Consider the following 21,417-nt stretch of genomic DNA (forward strand, 5'->3'; position numbering starts at 1 on the left):
CATTTGAGAACTCAGATGATGGCTGTTGCCAAATCGTTTGGGGGTAAAGCACTAGAGAGGCATGGCAGCTCTTGTGTGTTTTAGATTTCCTGTTGGCATGGTTTGTTCAATGCATTGCTTCTTGCTGAGTATGGTAGTGGGATTACTGCAGTAGTGCTTCTGAATGGCTCCCTGAACAATTTCCTTTAATTTACAGTACGATAGTTTCTGCGGCAGGGGGAGGAGGGGGAAGTCCTTCAAATGAAGTTTGAGAAGAGAATGCTATTTTCCCATAAAGGTGTGGGTGGGTAGGGAGTGTATTTTAAAAAAATAAAAATAAAATAACCCTCCTACATAAACTGCCAGTGTAATGAAAGGGTATTCGTAGGACCACTTGAATTACAATATTTTGCATCAGGAATCCCCCCATGATGCTCAACAGGAAGCAATAAAATAAGCAGTACTATACTGACCAACAGGAAGCATTCAATTAACATTGGAGAGGATCTTTTGCTGAATGGGACTTGATTGCTCATAAGCATCAGAAAGGATCTTTGCCATGGTGAAGTGCATCATATTAAGGTGCAGTGGAGAGTCCAGCTCATTACAGTGTTAAAGGTCTCACCAACAACCTGGTTTGATTACAGTACTCCAACTACTATACGGACCAGCTGGGAGGTTATGATGAAATGAGACACATCCCAAGTAGTGTATTTCCAGTGAGGAAGATGCAGCATGTAGCAAGGCACTTTAGGGGTGCTCAAACACTGCTTGCAGGCTTGCCATCTGTGAGAACAAGATGCTGGACAAGATGGGTCATTGGCCTGATATAGTCCTCCCTTATCAATGTCATGTTTCTCTATCAAAAATGCAAAAAAAGTGGCTTCTTTTGTTAAAAAGCCTGTTTGGAAGCTTCCAAGACACACACATTCTCTCTCTCTCTCACACACACCTTCAAAGGAAAAAAGGCACCCGAGGATTTGCTGCAACGTGTTTATTATGTGCCAAGAACGACATCACAGCTTACTCCACGCATCTGTAGGAGAGTGCAGTCTTGCCTGCATATACTACAATGAGGTAGAGACTTCACATACTGCTTCACAAAACCCCACAAAGAGCAGCTGGAATATGCAACATCAGCTCAGCAGGAAGAAGGGGGAGAACTTAGGACACTGGTTCTTTGGCACACAGCTTCCAAAATAGGGGAAATAATAAAACAAAATCAAAACTTCAACTCCCAGCACAATCTATGGGCTGTGCAGCTGGCTTGACTACATTCCTTAAGGGCACCTCTTGTTTCCTCAGAACAGAAAAGGGCTCTGGCTAAAGCACAGCCCTTTAAACCAGCTCAGTTATAAAAAGAAAATTGAAGTCTTGGAACTTTGTGATTAAAAACCTTTATCAAGCCCCCTTAGTGCAACTTAAAGTGCAACGAACTATATACAGCAGCTCGAAGTTCCGTTTATCCGGTCCAGTTTCAAAATCCAAAAATCCTATCCTTCTGCGTTGCAAATACTGCTATTCACAACGGGTAAACAACTTCTTTTTTTCTTTTTTTTTAAACTTAACAGCTCCCAGACACAAGTTGCAATGATGTTAAAAGCTGCCAGGAAAGAAAAAAATCTCGTCTCAAACGACTTAAAAACCATTTCAAGAGTGTAAAAAGGAACTGGTAAAAATCCTGGAGCGTAAAATATGAAATATGATTTGGTTTAAGTGAAGAACAAAGTCTCCTTGTTGTTACAGTAAAAAACTCCAGCTGAACAATCTGTGTATTCCGTTCAGATGGGGGGGGGGGTTTAAATGAATGGAAAGGCACTGTATGGCAACTGCAAAAAAACGGAGCCAATGAGACCTGCATTATTACCATCAGTATTGCAAGGAAGATAAAAAAGGGCCCTTGATAAATAAGAAACCGAGGCGAAGGCATCTGCATTAAACACCTTCTCAACACATGGTCCTTGGTGCTTCTCAGCAGCAACAAGGAACCAAAGTCTGGGAACTGCAGAATCATTTGAGGGGCCCTCCCCTCTGAAAAAATCCCCAAACAAACCCCCGACGAAAAAAATAATCGATGTGCATTAGTGCAGAAACAAATAAAGACCAGCAAGTGCAAACGTGAAGGCAAGATTCCCCGTTAGTCCTTCCGACGGGCACCCCAAGCCTTGGTGTGGCACCGGCAAACATCTCCGGGCTCTCTTCCGGTGGCGGGTGAACAGGAGAACTTCCTCCTGCAGCGACTGCAGTGGCTCCTGGTGCCCCCCCCACCTCTGCTCTAGCTGGAGTCTCTGTTCTTCTGGTTGCGCATCAGTGGGCGGTGGTGATGCAACATCTCAACGGAATGTTTCCAATGCCAGCAGGAGCGACAGAAGTACTTGAAGCAGACCTATGCAAAGGGTGGGTGGGAGGGAGGGAGGGGAGAGAGGGATCAAGAAGCATCAGCCTGGCTCCATGAGATGCTCTGACATGCAGCAGGAAACAGGGGGTTGGCTTTAACCTTAAGATTATAGAATTTTGCTTCCACACTTACACCACACACACACCAGGGATATAAAAGGAGCTTATTTAAATCTCTGGCTGGAATGCCTACAAGGTTACCTTATTATTCTGGAATGCAATTTGTCAAGAGACATCAGATAATTAGAGCACATTCAAAAATCTCCTCAGTTATCCCTACTAAATGTGTGGACAGATACTACGAAGGCATTTTGCCAAAAGGAAGTTCTGACATGGGTGCTGCCCACTGCCAGGATCTCTATAGCCCAACAACAGAATGGTTAAAACACCTGAATATCCTGGATAGGCTACCTTTCCAAGCCTATCAAGGAGAAGGATAACACTTATCCTAAACCTCTGCTGCCTTGCGGGAGAAGAAAACGCAAAGGAGTAAACCCTACACATATCCAGAGTGGAACCTCTAAGATGGTTGGAGGGTGCCTTGAATGCCTCCTTCTGACAACTGCTGCAGCAAAGCTGGTACCAAATGCATTTCTCTGCTTTTCTTTGGACCCTATCAGGTGACCTTGTCCTGGGCTGCCCAGATGACCTCCAGACACATTGCCCAGGCTTGCGCTCCGGGGAGGTCACTTTGGTGCTGCTTATGCAGCGGTCTGACTTCACCCCTGGAGGTGCACTCCATTGTTTCTTGAGACAGACGGATGCCAACAACTCCCAATAGCCCCAGCAAGCGTGGGCCAATGGTCAGGGATGATGGGAGTTGCACTTCAACAACACCTGGAGGGCCAGAAGTTCCCCGCATCTGCTAGACACGGATGCCAAAAGCTTGCCTCCTACCGTCACAAAACAAAAAGTTTGGGCTGGGAGTTAGCTAGACATCCAGCTCTTCATCCATGAAAAGCCTGCCAAGAAGCTGAAAAGAGGTTGCCCTTGGGCAAGTGGAGACTGTTCTCATCTACGTTAGTCGTCCTTTGGAATATCTGAAGTTGCCTTATACAGTGTTGGACGATTAGTCTTTCTAGCTCAGTACTGTCTACAATGACTGGCAGTAGTTCTCCAGTCCTACCTGGAGATGCCAGGGATCGAACTAGAGGCCTTTGGCATGCATGCATGCAACGCAGATACGCTACCACTGAGCCACAGCCCTTTCCCCCTCTAATTAAAGAGAACACAGGACACCAATGACAGCTGCTTCACCTGTGCAACACAGCAGCTTCCACTCACTCCAAAGATGGTTAAAATGGGCAAACATTTTTAAAAGGGGCAAAGGGGATGGAGCCCTCGAGAAGTTTGTTCTGTGCACTACAGGAGAGTAGGTAGGGTAGGAAACGCTGCGCCTTCAACCAGGTCTAAGGTGGACGGGGGTGGGGGGGGGGAACCCAAGAGCCTTACCTGGTCTCTGCAGAAGAAGGGACCTGGTTGAGACCTGCAGACCTGACACATGGCATCTTCCAGGTATGGATCAATCTGAACCTGCCCCGGAGGTAAGGAAAGGAAATTAAAGCCAGATAACACACTGGGCCAGAGGGAGGGAGGCCAGGGGACGACGCAGCACAGCTGGAGTTCACAGTGCAATCTTAATGGTGAGAGGAGGAAAGAAGAAATGGGGGCATGCACTTCAGAGGAAACAAGCAGGAGCAAAGGCTGAAAAGAGTTCCGAGTCTCCTGTGAAAGCAGCTCCAAGGGCCTGATGATGAGGAAGACCAGTGCTACTGTCAGATTCATTTGGCTAAAGATGTTTGGGGACTACAACTCCCATCATCCCTGACCACTAGTCCTGTTAGCTAGGGATGATGGGAGTTGCCTATGCCTGGGCTAAAGCTTTGCTTTCATTTCATCCACTGGAGAAGTCTGCCCCTTTCCCCAGAAGAGGACCACAGGGGTAGTGGTCTCTGCATGGAACATGAAAATCAACTAGGTGCAGCCTCCCATAATATGTATCCCCCCCCCCCCCCACAGATGAGTGAATGGCTTGTTTAAACACATTCATCACAGTGGCTTCTGAGGCACTAAAGCCAGTTTGGAGAAGTGACTGGCAGACTTGTTTCAGTAACTGCGTAGGGAGAAAATGATCGCCCTTTCCCAGCATACTTGGAACACAGAAAGCTGCCAGAGTCAGACACATGGTCCATCAAGATTGCAATTGCCTACAATGACTGGCAGCAGCTCTCCAGGGTCCCTCCCGCTGGGGATTGAACCTCAAACCATCTGCACGCAAGGCAGATGCTCTACCACTGTGCCACAGCCCCTTCTACTCCCACCATTTCTTTGCTCAAACAGGGTTTTCTGCAGTCCTGGGGAGGGACTGCCACAGACTCCATCTACAAAGGCTGCTCCCGAAGGAGAAAAACCGCTCTTATATGAAGAACCGGCTGTGCTTACTTGAGGTTAATGCACCCTTTTTTGAGGCCTTATCACAACGCGGCTGCTTTGGCAAGATTTTAATCAGGGTCAAAGGGCAACATTTTGAAGCTTTGCTTCCTTAACACGGCTATTCTCTGCGATCTTAAATTATGAAAGGGATGCTTTACATATAAGGAATTTCTTGAAATAAATGCCTTTACAAGCTTGCTAGTGTGGACATAAATATATTATGAAACATGTTTGATGTATTTATGACTGTTTCCTATATATTGATCTGTTTACTGTTCTCACGAGCTACTTAAGAGCACACTTTGGAAAACCAGCATATAATAAGCTTGATGATGCTAAGATTCCTGGAATATCCAACCTCCTCTGCAATGCTGGAAGAAGATCTCTGCCAGGAAGAGACAGTACTGAGATAGGTGAACCAGTGGCCCAACTCCTCATGCCTTATATCTGCTATTTCTTTCCAGCTCCCTGCTTACTTACTGAAATTGGTATTTAGGGGAATAAGTCCTACTAGCTTAATTCCTATTCACATCCCAGCTCTAGCAAGTTCTGGTTCTCTGCTGATGTCCCCCCAGAATATATATATTTATCCCACCTAGAATCTCTGTTCTGTTTCAAGAGACTAAGCAGCAGCACCCACTTTAGGGACCCCTGGCGATAAGCACAACACAGGAGCTTGTCTTTTCCTATCGTGCCTCTCACCTTTTTTGTAAACTTGGTTGTTTTGATCTCCACAAATGCAGCACTCACTGCTTTCAGATAGCTGCGCTGGTTGTTGAAGGTGACACGGCCAGATCCTGAAACAAAACCCAGCCCATTAGTAGTGCAGTGTGCAGCTCCAAGGAAAGATCCTGGTACGTATCCACCAGCATAGTAATGCAAGACTTATGAGTCAGCACGAACGTGACTTGCTTGCCAAGGTCTACCACAGCAGGGAGGGAGAGGGGGTCCAGAGGTTAATGGAGGGGAGGGATGCTTGAGGAATCCAATCTTCGCAAATTCCTATACGGAACGTCCTGATCTGCAACCCACAGACTAATGTGTAGATTGGAACCTAGCCACCCAACAGATTTCACACGACAGCAGCAAAGCGACCCGTCTCTCCATTTCCCCCCACAACCACCCTGTGAGTTGGGCCAAGCAGAGATTTGAACCAGAGTCTTCCAGGTCCTAGCTCTTAAGCGATACATCACTCTTTTTAAGTGATACAGACTTCTTCAACAGTGCAGATTAATGTGGAAAAAGAACGAAACTATGGGTAAACATACGAGAAAGCGACACCGGCCCGAAATACTCAGATTTGTCTATTTCCAGTAGCAGCCTGCTGCCTATTCATCTTGACAAACTATACTCAAGAGACTTCTAGTGCTGAATGGATGGTTCAAAGCCTTTCAAGTTAAAAGCCAAAACAACGCTGTATAGATTTACAGCAAGGGAAGCTACCGGTAATCTGTGACTCTCCAGTTATTGTTAAGATTTCAACTCCCACCAGACCCAGCCAGCATGGCCAATTGCCAGGGATGATGAGAGCCGTCAAGTTGAACAACATCTGGAAGGGCAAAAGTTAGCCACCCCTGATTTATACCGTCACCATGCTGATAACCTGAGGCAGAGATCAAAAGCTACAAAGCAGGCAAATCTTTGGCCGGAAAAAGCCTAGCCAGAGGGAAACTGTTCAGTTTAAAGGGCTGATATCCAGCATTCTCTGTCCACTAGCACTAGTGGGTGGCTGAGTTTTAATGCTGCGCAACGGAGGAATCAAATGCAGCGGCTGCACTAGCAGAAACTCATTGCGTTGCAGAATGTGCAATCTGCTGTGAAACAAACTTAACAACAACCTTCTCATGCATTGTCTTGCAGAACACCATCTCAAAGCCACAAAATACTGTCAGTGGAACAAGGGAACCACAAAGTGTCTTTAACTTAGCACTACGTGGGATACAACTCAAAGTGATCACCAACCATTTCCCCAATCATGCTATCCAGCAGTAATATGCCACCCTGTGTGCAAGGCCATTTGAAGGAGGTGTGAGACTCTGGCAGGGTCCCAAAGTCCTCTCACCTCTGTCCCAAAGCCTGATAAGCGCTTGCCCAGCTTTGGGAAGGAGGTAGGGGGACTCTAGAAGGAGGTAGGGGGACTCTAGAATCTTACCGGGCATTGAGAAGGCACCCTTTTCAGCTGCGCATCTGATGCGACCGCACCATTCGCATTGCCCTAAAACTGCCTGTATCAGGGTCTTCAACTTAGCCATTCAACACCCCTTTCATTTACAGGGTACCACCAAAAGGTCCAGAAACCAACAGAATATGAATGAATAGTCGTTGATTAGCATCACTTACCAATAGGGTACTTGTGCTTGTCTGTGTCGATACCTGCATACACGACGCCAGCGAACAGGTCATTGAGGATCCCTGCTAAAGCTTCGGCATTCAGCATCCCATGAAGAGCTCCCACGAAGACCGTTTTGCCAGGGTCAAGCCTCTGGGTGGGGCTGCGCACGAAGTTGCTGTCTGCCAGGACCCATGGGATCACTTGTACCTGAAGTCACCCAAGAGAAAACTGTGTTTGAGTCGAGTCCACAAGCCACGTATCCTCCCCCTTTGAAAAACAAACCAACCAACTTATTTTTAAGTGCACCTTAAATGATCTTCCCATGTCCTTACGCCAAGTGCACTTCAACCATTGTAAGCTTCCAAACGGCTGAGTCAACACACAGATTCCTGCTCTTACATTCAGACTATCTGACTTTTGAACAACTGGCTTTTGGGTCATAGGTGTCCTGTTGGGATCTGAGCTATTAGAGATACCAACTAAACTGATGGGATTTGTAGTCAAAACCCATGTTGTGGAAGGAATAATGCGTAGTTCTGGGCACAACAATTTAAGAAGGGTGTCGGCAAACTGGAACATGAGCAGAGGATGGCAGTAGGAGCTGTTCCACATGGGAACAGTCTCCCTTGGGAGGTTGTGAACTCTCCTTCATTGGAGGTTTTCAAGCAGAGGTTAGATGGCCATCGGTCATGGATGCTTTAGCCGAGATTCCTGCATTGCAGGAGGTTGGACTAAATGACCACTGAGGTCCCTTCCAACTCTACTATTCGATGATTCAATGGAAGCCAGGAGATGACTGAAGAATAGTTCTTTAATTAATTCCACTTCCCAATTCTGGTACACTCTGGTGCGCTACTCTATTTCAACTGAATATTGTGTCCTGTTAACAAGGGGGCTGCCGTCTCCTTTCCGTTCAGTTCCTCTATGCAGTCAAAAGCATATTCTGTCTTACGGGCTGCATTTATTACGCATTCCCTGTGAACAGCAGGGTTGGCATGACCCAGTGATAACATATGCTTGCACCATGGAAACAATACTTTGCAAGCAGTACATTTATGCAACACTTGCCCAGATTATAGTAGAGCCAAGAAATGCGACTGAAGCAGCAACACAAGATGTAGTTGTAGCCCTAATCCTATGTGCACTGCCCAAACCTGTCCCACAAGGGTCACATCATCTAAATTGTGTATCCCACATAAACACGTGAATTCAACTAGGGACAGAGGTAACTTGTTAAAGATGTGTGGTGCTAGTATCTTAGGGATGGTTTGCTTAGCAGAACACAACCTTGCCCTTAATTTGGGACATGCAAATAAAACACAGAAGGGTGACTGAGCATCCTGCTGGTGTGTTTGCAGTAGATAATAATTTTATTATTTGCAACCCCCTCATCTGACTGGGTTACCCCAGCCACTCTGGGTGGCTTCCAACAAAATATAAAACATAGTGAGACATCAAACATTTAAAAAACTTCCCTATATAGGGCTGCCTTCAGATGTCTTCTAAATAAAAAATATTTGTATCTTTTGTGGTTGGTTGCCTGCACAAATCCAGCCATCTCTCTGCAACCATAGGGCACTAGAAACAACATTTAAAAAGCTATTTTCAAGATGATACTATACAATACATGCTGAATACACACCCACCCACACCCACTGGCAATGTCACAGGGCAGGAAAGCAGAAGCCAACCAGCAATGGGATGCATTCTTCATGGATTTATTGCTTGTGCAGCTAACATTCAAAAACAAAGACCTCTTACTGGAGTAGATCAATGAGGACCCTTGCTGCCAATTCTGTCAACGTGGTGACACAAGCAACCTCTTCCTGCATCTAGCACACTCCACAACACATTACCAATCCTCTGACCCACTGGCAACACAAACCATGTGCTTGGAGACCTTCAGAACCAGCACTTTTCCAAATGCGCCACTCTCTATCCCTATCCCTCTTCCTGTCTAGCTAAAAGCTGCATGTGTTTGGAGTCAACTACTATGCAACACATGTCACAATCAGCCTTTGTGCAAACTGGGAGCAAATCCACCCATCACCGAGGGTAGCTGCCTATGCAGAAGTCACCCTGGAGAACGAGAGGCCGCTGCCAGTGCTTCAAAGGCAATACATGGCTCCTAAATAAAGCAATACGAGGTTATAGCCACCCACTTGGGCGCTTTGTTTGGACTGCACAGCGGCACATCCTCTCACCTCTTTGCAGCGCATTCTGCGGCTGGACATCTTGAAATAGTACTCGCTCAGGCCACTGGGACTCAGCACATCGCGGGAGCAGTTCTGGAGCAGAGCACGCACAGATTTCTCCGATTCAAACACCAGATATGCATAGCCTTGGGTGGAAGACAAGAAATTTACTTAGAAAGCAGGGTACAAGCATGTTCCCTTCTTCCCTAGGGAGTATTTTTTGCAGTGCAGTTCGTATTAAGAATTGCCCAGTTGTACTTAATGACCCAACTTAGTTCAACAGCGACCAGTTTGATGTTTTCGGGATGCTTAAGAGCAATGCCACTCTCCTGCCTGCATGCTGGTTAATCAGGCAGGCTGCCTCTGAACATCGAGGCTCCATTTACATCTATCAGTGGCTCATGAGCCCTCTTCTCAATGCTTTGGAAAGTGCAGGATCAGAGAAAGACAACCTTTTGTCTATACCACTTTCACAAAAATACATAGCCGGTAATTTCCATCACTGTAGAGAGATGGGGAGAAATAATGATATTAGGCTACCTTCTTGCAATGTACAGAATCTTGTTCCTTTTCACCGCTTCCATTAATGGAAGATGGAAGAGTTGGGTCAATTGAGCAATTCTTAGGCACAGCAGAGATTGAAATCCTCTACTCCAGACCGTCGCATTTGCCAGAGACACAATTTTCTCCCCATTAAGTACTCCAATGGTGCACAAAGACTGCAGTGCCAAGAGATCCAGGGTGCTTGCAAACCATAGGAAGTGAGCTTTTTTTCATTTTGCTAACAAAGTGCTATTTCCAGACCCTGTTCTAAGCTAACAGCAGAATACAGTCCCTGTGGGTGGGATAGCCAGGGTGGGATGGCTATGCTGGGGGAACCACTGGTATGTCTGACTTCCCGTGGCAGGCAGTTGGGGAGAGAGAACAGAATATACTTATCAACGTACTTTTCCCAGAAAAGAGGCCTTGCTATTCCAAGCAGGAGATTCTCTGCCCTTGAGCAAAAAGGAGCGTGCACACACTAGCACTGGAGAGAATCAGCACATAATTGTGTACTTTAAATCAACAGAGGTGTATGGTATACACTGGTGTGCCTGTGCACACACCCAATTAATGTGTGCATCAGCTGAGCGGTAGCAGCCATAGCTCTGTCTAAAGTAAAGGCAGCTCCCTCTGCCCTAAGAACACCCACTTCCTTCTAAGTACAGCCACCATCACCCCCTCTTGGGACCTGCTAGATGTCCTAGACATCATCCCTAACTACTGGGAATCCCTATGGGTCATCCTGGCTAAGCTGATGAGAGTTGTAGCCCGCAACATCTGGAAGGAACCAAAGATGGGAATGCATCTGAACTGCCCGATGAGTGAGGAACGGTGCCAAAATTGGAGATTGGGGGAAGGAAAAAAAGAAAACCTAGCATGGAAGTACTCCAGGTTACTCAAGACTGAACATTAGGGCTGATGCATCTTCAACAACAGAAGACAAGTCACTTCCCCAAATGCCTTAATGGCAAAGCAAGGTTTTCTGCTTGGCTCAGCAGTAATTAAAGCCTTAATACAACTGACTGGGGAGAATGGCAACAACAGCTACGGCTTCCTCAGCACAAATAAACACAAAGCTCTGTTCTTTTCCCTTTGTCCTGTGTGACTGCCACCGTGTGAACACCGCTGTGTGCAGACCCTCACCCCGAAAGAGCTGGCAGATTAACGGAAAGAACCTGTGTGCCAGAGTGAGGCCTGTAATCCTACGGTGCACTACCCGTCCGGTCTCCACCATGCAGCCATGCCAGCCCCGCAGCCCTCAGTGCTCTCTATATGTAGCATGGATAAAAAGGTTCCTACCATGTCTGTATTACCTTTAGGCATATTACCTTTGGGAGGGTAGCGGGGGTGCTTGCTATCCTTACCAGGCCACTCCACTCTCAGCGAGCCAAACACACGGAAAGTGCTGATCAGACCCGCTGCACAAATGAGAGATTTAGTTTAGTAAGAGAGAGATAAAACCCCCAACTCCTATGCATGGAGTTATGCTTTGTGCATACATGTATTTTAAAAACCCAGTAAAAAATAAACATATAGCAATGTAATTAAATAAAACTTCCCCATGGCTCCATCAAACATTGCATCAACAACGGTTGGCTAACAGATGCGGGTGGCGCTGTGGTTTAAACCAGAGCCTAGCGCTTGCCGATCAGAAGGTCGGCGGTTTGAATCCCCACAACGGAGTGAGCTCCTGTTGTTCGGACCCTGCTCCTGCCAACCTAGCAGTTCGAAAGCACGTCAAAGTGCAAGTAGATAAATAGGTATCGCTCCAGCGGGAAGGTAAAGGGCGTTTCCGTGCGCTGCTCTAGTTTCACCAGAAGCGGCTTAGTCATGCTGGCCACATGACCCGGAAGCTATCTGCAGACAAACGCCAGCTCCCTCGGCCAGTAAAGCAAGATGAGCGCCGCAACCCCAGTCGTCCGCAACTGGACCTAATGGTCAGGGGTCCCTTTACCTTTAACAAGACACATGGGAGGGACAAGCACAGGGGAAAGTTTCCTGGCCAGCACAGAACCTCAACTGAGGACAATTATCAACTTGCACCACTGGTAGGAGTGTCACTATAGGGGGTGGAACTTAATTTTTGCAAATTTCTTCAGTGAGGGGTCTTAAAAATATGTTTTGGGATGTAAGGAATTCAAATATGATATTTTTGTGACTGGACAACTTTTAGCTTGGTAAGTCAACGTTGGACAAAGAAGCAAATGAACTGCTTTCAGAGAACCAAAGAACTGTAAATTTTACCTTCAGAAAATGTCAGTTAATGCCAAATAATAATAACTAATGATGATATACAACATAACTACAAGTACTTGATTTCTATGCTATTTTATACTCATTTAACTTGCCAAGCAAAACTAAATTATATTAATTTAACCAAAATCTCTTTTGAAATCAACTTTCTAGCACCCCTCGTTTTTTGGAATGTGAAATCTGAAAAACTCCATTGCACTAGTAATGTACGAGTTGGTCGGGTCAGTCATTTGGCCACTTGATGGATTTGGGAAAACAGTGATTTGAACTTTTGTGCTCCATATCCAACCCAAATTGTATTCACTACTCCTGATATGCATTTTCTGCCTTCTCATGTAATGACACTTGAATCATTCCCTTTTTTTGTGTGCAATTCAGAACAGCAACTCTGATATTTTGAGTGGTATTCTGCGAAACACATAATAGCAATTACGTGGGGGACTCCACCATTAGTGTCTTAATTATTTCCATAGCCCACACGCTCCATGTGAACCTATCTTTATTCTGACTTTCCTTGTAAAGCAGCCTGGGGAAGCCACAGAGAGAGGGTTTTTTCTTGATATTATCTGAGACTGACTGGTCTGAGTTTGCCCAGAAAGCTTCTTGTCCAGCAGAGGCTTAAATCTGGCTGTCGCCAAGCCAAGCCCAATGTTCTATTCACCACAATTCACCATCTCATGCTCGGAGCATAAACAGCACACTGTGTCTGTTCTAGGCCACAGACCAAGGAAGACGAATACAGGAATATACTTCAATGCATGAAGCTGGCTTGTATGGCCTACTTCAGCTGGCACTGGCAAAAGTCTTTCCTATGCCAAATAATGGTAGATAGCAATGTCAGGGATTGAATGTGGGACCAGCTGTGGGTCTCTCCTATAATTGGTGAACTGCTTCTGGAATTCATGTGGTTCGAAAAAAAAATGTGGTGCTTTTTGGTGGGTGTGGGTTTTCTGTGCTTTGTTCTGTTTGCAGCAATTTTCAGGCTGATGTTATAAATGTTGCATCGTTTTTGGTTTGTTTGTTTTTTTGTATGCTGCTGGGCAAAAAAGGTAGCTTCTAAATTAATCGTAGAATTGTATAGCTGGAAGGGACACAGAGGTCACCTAGTCCAATACCCTGCAGTGCAGGAATCTTTTGCCCAACACAGGGCTCTCTTGCACCACTGAGCTTTTCAGATAAGCAACACAATACTTTACGCTGAAAGCCCACTAACTTTAAGAATAGCTAGGCTGAGCAAACAATTGATAACAGAGGCAGCTGTACTAGCTAGCATTGTCAGTCGACTAGCTCCAAGAGCAGTTGGGCTGCACAGGCCACATCCCTTGAGCTGTAGACTTGGTATGGAGAGCCTGATGTTGCTGCACTAAAAATCCCTTCATCCCTGGCCTGTGCTCATGCTGGCCGGGGCCAACAGGAGCTGACTTTCCAACACTACCTGGAGGGTCACACCTTCCCCACCCATGCCCTGGCGCCCTTGAATAAGAGGCAGATCAAGTCAGGATGAGTTGTTCTGAGGACAGACTGTGGAAACCCCTTAATCTCGCTCTGAAACGTTAACAACCACCTTCAGACCAGGAATGGGAAACCTGTCTCTCTCCAGACACTGCTATCCGCAACTCCCATCGTCCCTGACCAGTAGCTATGATGGCTGCTGCGGATGGGAGTTTTAGTTCAGCAACATGAACTAAATGCATGTGCTTGTCATCCGAGAATCTTCTGTGTGTCCCCCCATTCCAGAGAGCTTCGGAGGGTGGCAACAAAACAATGGGCCTTTTCTGTGGTGGCTCCCCGATTGTGGAATACTCTGCTCAGAAAGGCTTGCCTGGTGCCATCAGTGCATGTGTTTAGATACCAGACAAAAACATTCCTCTTTACCCAGGCCTATGGCTTTTAAATAACCTATGGTCTGTGAAGGTGTGGGGAAGTGGACTGTTATTGTAATTATTATTTTGTTATGTTACGGAAATTATGGGGGGGGGGGTCACCCAAGCAAAGTCTCCTCCCGAGCAAACTCATTGGGGTATTGGGGTATGAAGTGATGCCCTTAAGGGAACCCATCTCTCTGCCATGATCCAGTAGGTGAGAGACCACGGGCACAGGGAAATGCCTCAGCAGGTAATCTCTGGGTGCTTCAGGAAGCCACTGGGCTAATATCCCTCAGCTGGAATCCCATTGTTCTCTCCCAGATATCAAGGTATCCTTGCCAATACTTAACACAAATTCACATTGGCCCAGGGCTATCTCCCTGATATTGCTCTGTTTCCCCATATGCTAATCTTGTTTTTCCTATATGTTAATCATGTATAACCCTTCCCTTTTCTTGACGTAGTAATGATGTTTCCAAACTGTATTCTGGGATATGATAGGAGTTTTTAAAAGTTCTTGTAACGCTGCTCTGGGTGTGCAGTTTTGACTGTAACCTATTGCACAATAAACCCTGTCTTGTCCTTGCTCCAGTGGCTGGACTTCTTTTATTTAACTCCGCAGAAACCAGTGGGCTTATCCCCAAGGGCCAGGTGCCTGGGCCGTTCCACACCTGGGATTTTCTGTTTACAGTTATTATAATTATTATTTTACTATTAGGATATCTGTCGTTATGTTTTTCATTATGTTTTTATCACTGATGTTCTGCAATGTGTTTTTAATGTTGTACACCACCCGGAAATCTTCTGATAGAGGGCAGCATATAAACTGAATTAATAACAACAACAACATCTGGAGAGCAGGTTAGCCAGCCCTGCTTTAGACAAACTGGAGGGCCAGTCTCTACAGTGCTAAATGTCCCCTGTAAATTAGGAACAAAGGTAACAAAGAGACAGCTATAATCACACCTTAATGAAGTGGGGTGGGGGAAAGAGCTAGAGAAAGCCAGACCCTTCACTCCACAACCTGCCTTAGCCGTTACTTGCCTTCTGTGATATCCCAGGGGACTCCTCCTAAGAACACCTTGCAGGAGTAGATTGGATTCTTGTAGTTCCGGGGCGGGAGCTGCCCACTCCAAGTGCATGTTGCCTCGTTCACAGCTGAAGACAAGAACCAAAAGAGAGAGAAGCTTCATCTAAGAGCCAAAGACAGCTCAGCATTCACCTTGGACCCAACTCTCCCCCGGTGCCAATCTCTCCATGCAAGGCCAGGCTCCGGCTCACCTGCTGCCTGCTTGTGAAGCCTGGCTTCCCTTTCGATACTGAACGGGTCGTCCAGGGAGTCTGGGAGGCCCCAGGAAGGCCAGGTAGACGCTCCAGACCACTGCTTGGGTATGCTGGCTGGGGTGGAAGTGACTGAAGCAAGAGTAGCTTGATCTTGATCCAGGTGGGATCCTGCTCCACTTAAGGAATCCCTGGGAATGCCACCAAGAGGCAGGAATGATATAGGTGGGGAGATCCGGAGATTCGACTGCAAGAGAAATGTGTTAAGAAACACAGTTTGAATTAGCCAAGTACGTATTATTTCAATGCAGCGGTTAATCTACAGCATCCTAAGATCCCTCATTTCTCTCAGATTCTATGATTCCCACCTTAACCAAAGGTAGGAAAGCTACAATTATGAATTCAGGCTACTTAACAAAAGCAAGGGGGTTGGAACCATTTCAAACTATAAAAGGATCTTTTGCAGGCTTTACCATGTACCAAAGGTGATAGAATCTCATGGACTCCGCATATATTTTCTCAGCTTAATATAATGAAAGTGTAAGGAATGTCTCAAATGGTAGGTGGGGGAGTTTGTTTCAGTCTTCAAGGTAAAGTATTAAATTCACCGAAGATTATCTACAAGGAAAGTACTAAATGACCCTAATGGATCAGCCAAATGTGCAATTTAAGGCAATCTAATGGGCTGAATGCTAGAAAATTTCTGCTTGTGTCTACAGCATGCTTCTAGTCCTGGTGTTGGAAGTCACTGTGCAAAGCACAGTAAAAAAAAAAAAAATGCTTAAAAACCCATAAGCAAGGTTGCAACGTTTATTTTCTTCCAAGCTTTATCTCCCCATCCTGACCCAAACTGCTATGCATGTATTCCTTCTTTCAGAGCCAAAATGAGTATGTTCCTTTTAAAAATATGGCTTTTAGCTGATATTGCACACTTGTATTTTATCTTGTTAAGTGAAGTCACTCTAAGACTTCTTTGTATAAAGTGACAAGCAAATGCTGCGAATCATAAATAATAGTAATAATGGGCAAGAATTCCAAATCGGTGTTACCATGGCAGGCATAATTAACTGTATTTTGGCAGCTGCCAGGTTCATTAAACTATATGCAGCTTGTATCTACATGCAACAAGAATAGGCTCATTAAATGCAAGCTTCCAGTGCTACATATATGGCTGGCTAAGGCTCCGCACATGAAACAAGCAACGTTCATGTTAACACTGACAGCTTATTGCAATGTCTCTTCTCAGACCTATGGCAAAAGTGGCAGTACTTGGTATTAGGCTAGTATACCTGTTTTACAAAGCCCTGGACAACTTGGGTCCAGGACCACTTAAGGGCTGCCCTCTGAGCCCTTATCTCCCAGACTAATCACTGAAATCATTCCGAGGAACACTGTAGCTTGCGTTACAGAGGTACAACCGGTCGGGCATTTAGTGTTGTCGGTCCCCTGCTGTGGAACACTCTTCCAGCAGAAATTTGGGATGCAATCTTTGCTTTGGACTTCCATGCATCTCTTGGAGACTTCTTTATGTCGGACAGAGCCGTGGTTATTTAAAATTTTCTTGCATAACTGGTCGTTTTGATGATTCTTTTGTGTTACTTTTAACGGTTTCTGTGTTGCTGTGAAGTGCCCTGATGTTTTGTGAGAGGGTGGCTTATAAAAACTTCTATCAACTACATACAATAAATAAGGGGGCCAAAAAGTCTTCAGCACAGAATTCTACAACTCTCTGCACAGTTAAGAAAGCTACGTTTCTAGCTTCAGGAAAAGCTTCGGATGAAGGCAGTGACAAACAACAGCTCAGAAGCCTGTGTGTAAAGAGGAGGGTAAGGGTAATCTTCTGTATCCATCTCAGTCTCTGTACTCCTAACCCACTAAACGATGTCTTTCCTTGTCCTTACTCTGCTCCCTAACGAAAAGCGATTTGATGAGTTCTATCACCAGAAGTCCACCCAAAAAAGCGTTGCATTTCACAACCTGTTTGTTTTGCAGCAGTTACAAAATACAGTCGTACCTTGGCTGTCAAACGCCTTAGTTGTTGAACAAATTGGCTCCCAAGCGATCAAAACCTGGAAGTCAGTGTTCCGGTTTTCGAACAGTTTTTTTGGAAGCCGAATGTCCGATGCGGCTTCCTGCAGCCAATCAGAAGCTGCACTTTGGTTTCTGATCGTTTTGGAAGTCGAACGGACTTCCAGAACAGATTCCGTTCAACTTCCAAGGTACAACTGTACATCCTTTCCCCTGCCCAATTTTCAGATCCTCTATTCCTTCTTAAAGCTATTTTGCCCTAACCAACGTATTTAGTGCAGAAAAAAAATATCCCTTCCGACTTTGTAAGGAGCAGGGAACGAAGTGTTGTGGTGTATCTTGCACAAGACCAACAGATCAATTGTCAGTAGACCCAGCGGAACGTGAAATGCTTATTTAAATTTTGAGCAGATCAGGGTCTACCAGTTTTGCAGTCACAGGTTATTTCCCCTGGAATACAATCTGAAGCAGGACTCTGATGCTGGTGCCATTTCGCTTGTAAAAAGCTATAGTTTGAGAAAGCAGAATAGCTTAAATCCACCCGCAGCTGCTTGAGTATTCTCCCATTTCCTAGTGACTGGGGACGGGGAGTCCGCAGCCAGGCCACGTTCTCTGAAGTGCCATCAAATCAATTCAGAACTTCAGAGTTTCTGCACATCTGCAGTACCCACCTGCCCTGCCACAACCTCCCCTCCGCAAGGATACAACCTCCCCAGCAACTTACAAGGAAGTCTGAGATATGGTCAGAACCAGAGCTGAATCCACTGGTGTCAGAGTCTGAGGGGCTGCTGGAGCGTGAATACAGGAACGAACGGGTGTTGTCCAGGCGGGAACCCCTCAAAGCGTTCGGAAGGGTATCGGTCAGCTCAGAGCCAATGGGATCCATTGTCAGGAAATTCACAGGGGGCTTCCCCAGGGGATTGCTAAACACGCTAAGAACTGCAAGAGAGACAAAGTGATGCTTTATGTACTCTTCAGCACTGGTATTATAAATCACCATCCATTGCTGTGTCAGGGAACAAAAGATCTGTGCTAAGAGCTCCAATGCAGATGCCCACCTATACCAAGCACACTGGCGTCAACTCTTCTGAGTGAAAATAAATAAATGGTGACCTGCCCAAGCTTTCATTTGCCGTCCCACGACCAACTACTGCACGCAGGACCCTGCCACCTGTGGCTTTGCAAACAAGGGGAATGGTGCAGACCACTTATGAGATTCCTCATGGTGTGATGCATGGCCACATGAACATCTCAAGCAGTGACATCAGGAGATGGATCCATTGGTCCCATGAACATGTTTTGCTCTCGAGGAGCACAACACGCCAGACAAAGCTGCAAGCAGAGGCAACGTGCAAGTTATGCGCGATCTCGAATACTTCAGTGATATGGGACCTCCCAAATCTAATTGTCAAGGCCGCCTCGTTTTTTTCATCTCACTGTGCACACAGACTACATTAAACCATGTGTTCTGCTTACACCAGGGCCTGTAAGCAGAGCCACTTGTCATCAATAATGCTTGCAGCTCAAAGCAGTTTACACAAAGGGCATTGTTCGTGACAGTGCCTCTGCTTGTTGTGTGCTCCCCTCGCAGATAAACCTCGCCCAGTCCCCTCCAACACACCACTGGACTCTCTATAAGTTACACACAAGCAAATGGGCGAATCACCAGACACAGAGAGAATGTGCTGCTTTGAGAAGCAGAAGCAAGAGCTCTGCCAAAATGTTGGCATTTTCCTTGCCTACATCTTGATTGGGCTTCTATGTTTGTATTTTCAAGGAGAATTGCTAGAGCAGCGGTCCCCAAACTAAGGCCCGGGGGCTGGATGCGGCCCAATCGCCTTCTAAATCTGGCCCGTGGACGGTCCGGGAATCAGTGTGTTTTTACACGAGTAGAATGTGTGCTTTTATTTAAAATGCATCTCTGGGTTATTTGTGGGGCATAGGAATTCATTCGTATTTTTTTTCAAAATACAGTCCGGCCCCCCACAAGGTCTGAGGGACAGTGGACCGGCCCCCTGCTGAAAAAGTTTGCTGACCCCTGAGCTAGAGGCTTTACTCGCAGTAAAGAGTAGGAAAAGAACGTGTGCTATGCTAAGCTGGTAAGTAGGCATCTGCGCACGTTTATGGAGATAAGAGAATTGTACCTTACCTTTTTAAAAAGAAAAGTTGCTGGCGCTCATGATTTCAAGTATGCACTTGAACACATACAGAATCTGTTGTTGTTGTAATATTCAGCAAGTGGAGCTCTGAGCCCTTTATGACTACACTCCTTAGTCCTTCACCCCATGTAAATCACCTTAGCAAGGATGCTCATCTATTAGCACTCAAGTTTTAGGAAACTTAAAACACAAATGGGAAATGCCAACATGTATTAACTATAAATAGCCTAAAATAAAAGTGTCTTAGGCTCTCCTAATTCATTAGTTCACATTCTTGTCTAGTTCAGATGTCATATCTGTCCCTGTGTAAACAAAGTCCCTACACGGTCTTCTGTAAATACATTTTTATTCATGTTATCTATGATCTTCAAGTCCAGCTTAACACTGCAGAGGCAGCACTGGCATATTGTGCTGGCAGCAGTTTCTCACTCGCAACAGATGGAAAACTATGCTGGCTGGGTGACTGCTTACACAACTCATGTGTAGCCTCGCTGCAGAACGTATAACAGGTAAAATCAAGCTACTAGCATTCTATTTGCATGATTTATTATGGGTTCCAATTTTGAAGTATGGGTATCAAATGTGGATTTCCTTAACATGGAAATCTCAGCAAGAATTGAGCTCAATCAGGTGATTCCTGGCTTTTACATTAACTTAAGGCAAACCTGATGAGACACACACAGACTTGCAAATATAAGCTGTGCACTGGTGCCTGCGGTTCTTGCTTTGATGAGTCTTAAGGGACAGTTACTGTGCAACTGGGTGTCAATTGAGTATTTATATCTGCATACTAATGCAACATGTTTTATCTCTGTGTTAGGCTCCCTGCCCTGCTGAACAGCTTGTCTGAACATAAGAAACCCAACTGGTAAAGAGCTTCATATTCCAATGCCTTCTCCTCCATCATACCAGCACTGGACATCCTTGTCCAAGCAATCTGATGGTGGAAACAGCAAGACAAAAAGGGCTCAGTGGTTAGAGCATCTGCTTGGAAAGCAGAAGGCCCCAGGTTCAATCTCCAGCATTTCCAGAGACAGCTGGGAAGGACTCCTGCCTGAAGCTCTGGACAGCTGCTGCCAGACAGTGTAGAAAACACTGAGCTAGATGAAGTAATGATCTGATTCAGCATAATGTGGTTTCCTATAATGCGAAGGTGGTTTGGAGGGAAGCTGACGCTATCTCAAGAGAACCATCTTGTTCGGGATGCTTATTGCTCCTATGAAAATTAACTGGCGTCTCCCCACCAACGTTGGCTTCATAGCCAACGAAACTCTGCCTGAATTTAATTTGTCCCATTTTTAGAACAGATTCAGGTAAGATGGTATTCAATTTTAACAGAATGTAACGACAGAGACACTGTCCAGGAGACAAGAAGCAGTACGATGCTCCTATTTATTGTAATTACTTCTGTACTGCCCTTCAATTATATTCTAGGGTTGCTTACAAAAAAGAAGACGTGTAAAATCCATATAAGCTATAAGCCACAAGGTCACGAAGTAGCTAAGAACAGTAAGTAGGATTAAAATTACATTGGAAAAGATTGGGAAAGTAATTGTTCAAAGGTCCTTTTACCTGAAATCAAAAGGGCAATGGGTGTCAGTGGTAGGCAAACTTTTCTGGAGAAAGCATTCCACAACTGGTTCCTCCTCTTGGGTATCTACCTGCCTCACCTCAGGTGGAAGATTACTCACACCATCTTTGGTTTAAGCAACTGAATGCTTCTTTAACTACAGAGGACCTGATACTAACACCACCCACGCACAGACCACAGATTCTTAGAACTCTACAGCAACAGCAATATTCTGCGTCAGAAGCTTCAGAGCTTGATGTTCCAGGCTTCATGGTGGGCCTGCAATCCTGCCAATTTCTAGATGCAAGGGTTCTAAAGCAAGGTGGCCTCCTATCTGAAAAAAGCATTTCAATAGTATAAAAACAATGGTTTTGTGGTGGTG

The 21,417-nt window shown here is 45.5% G+C and overlaps 1 protein-coding gene across 6 annotated transcripts in view; it reads right to left on the minus strand.

The window, feature by feature from the left end:
* Positions 1–958: 958 nt before the first annotated feature.
* The window catches only part of CPEB1 (cytoplasmic polyadenylation element binding protein 1), a 51,085-nt gene continuing 30,626 nt past the window's right edge, over positions 959–21,417 (minus strand). For 3 of the 6 annotated variants that reach the window (XM_033167247.1, XM_033167248.1, XM_033167252.1), the window contains 9 exons: positions 18,031–18,245; positions 15,279–15,525; positions 15,042–15,155; positions 11,193–11,297; positions 9,346–9,482; positions 7,150–7,348; positions 5,512–5,606; positions 3,829–3,909; positions 959–2,365 (listed from right to left, as the gene is read on the minus strand). In XM_033167247.1, the coding sequence (XP_033023138.1) occupies positions 2,255–2,365; positions 3,829–3,909; positions 5,512–5,606; positions 7,150–7,348; positions 9,346–9,482; positions 11,193–11,297; positions 15,042–15,155; positions 15,279–15,525; positions 18,031–18,245 (1,304 nt within the window). In that variant the 3' untranslated portion in view covers positions 959–2,254. The remainder of the gene's footprint in view (positions 2,366–3,828; positions 3,910–5,511; positions 5,607–7,149; positions 7,349–9,345; positions 9,483–11,192; positions 11,298–15,041; positions 15,156–15,278; positions 15,526–18,030; positions 18,246–21,417) is intronic. The other 3 variants (XM_033167249.1, XM_033167250.1, XM_033167251.1) reach the window with 2 other exon arrangements.

The sequence above is a fragment of the Lacerta agilis genome, chromosome 13 (assembly GCF_009819535.1).
Source record: "Lacerta agilis isolate rLacAgi1 chromosome 13, rLacAgi1.pri, whole genome shotgun sequence".
In the NCBI taxonomy this organism is placed as follows: domain Eukaryota; kingdom Metazoa; phylum Chordata; class Lepidosauria; order Squamata; family Lacertidae; genus Lacerta; species Lacerta agilis.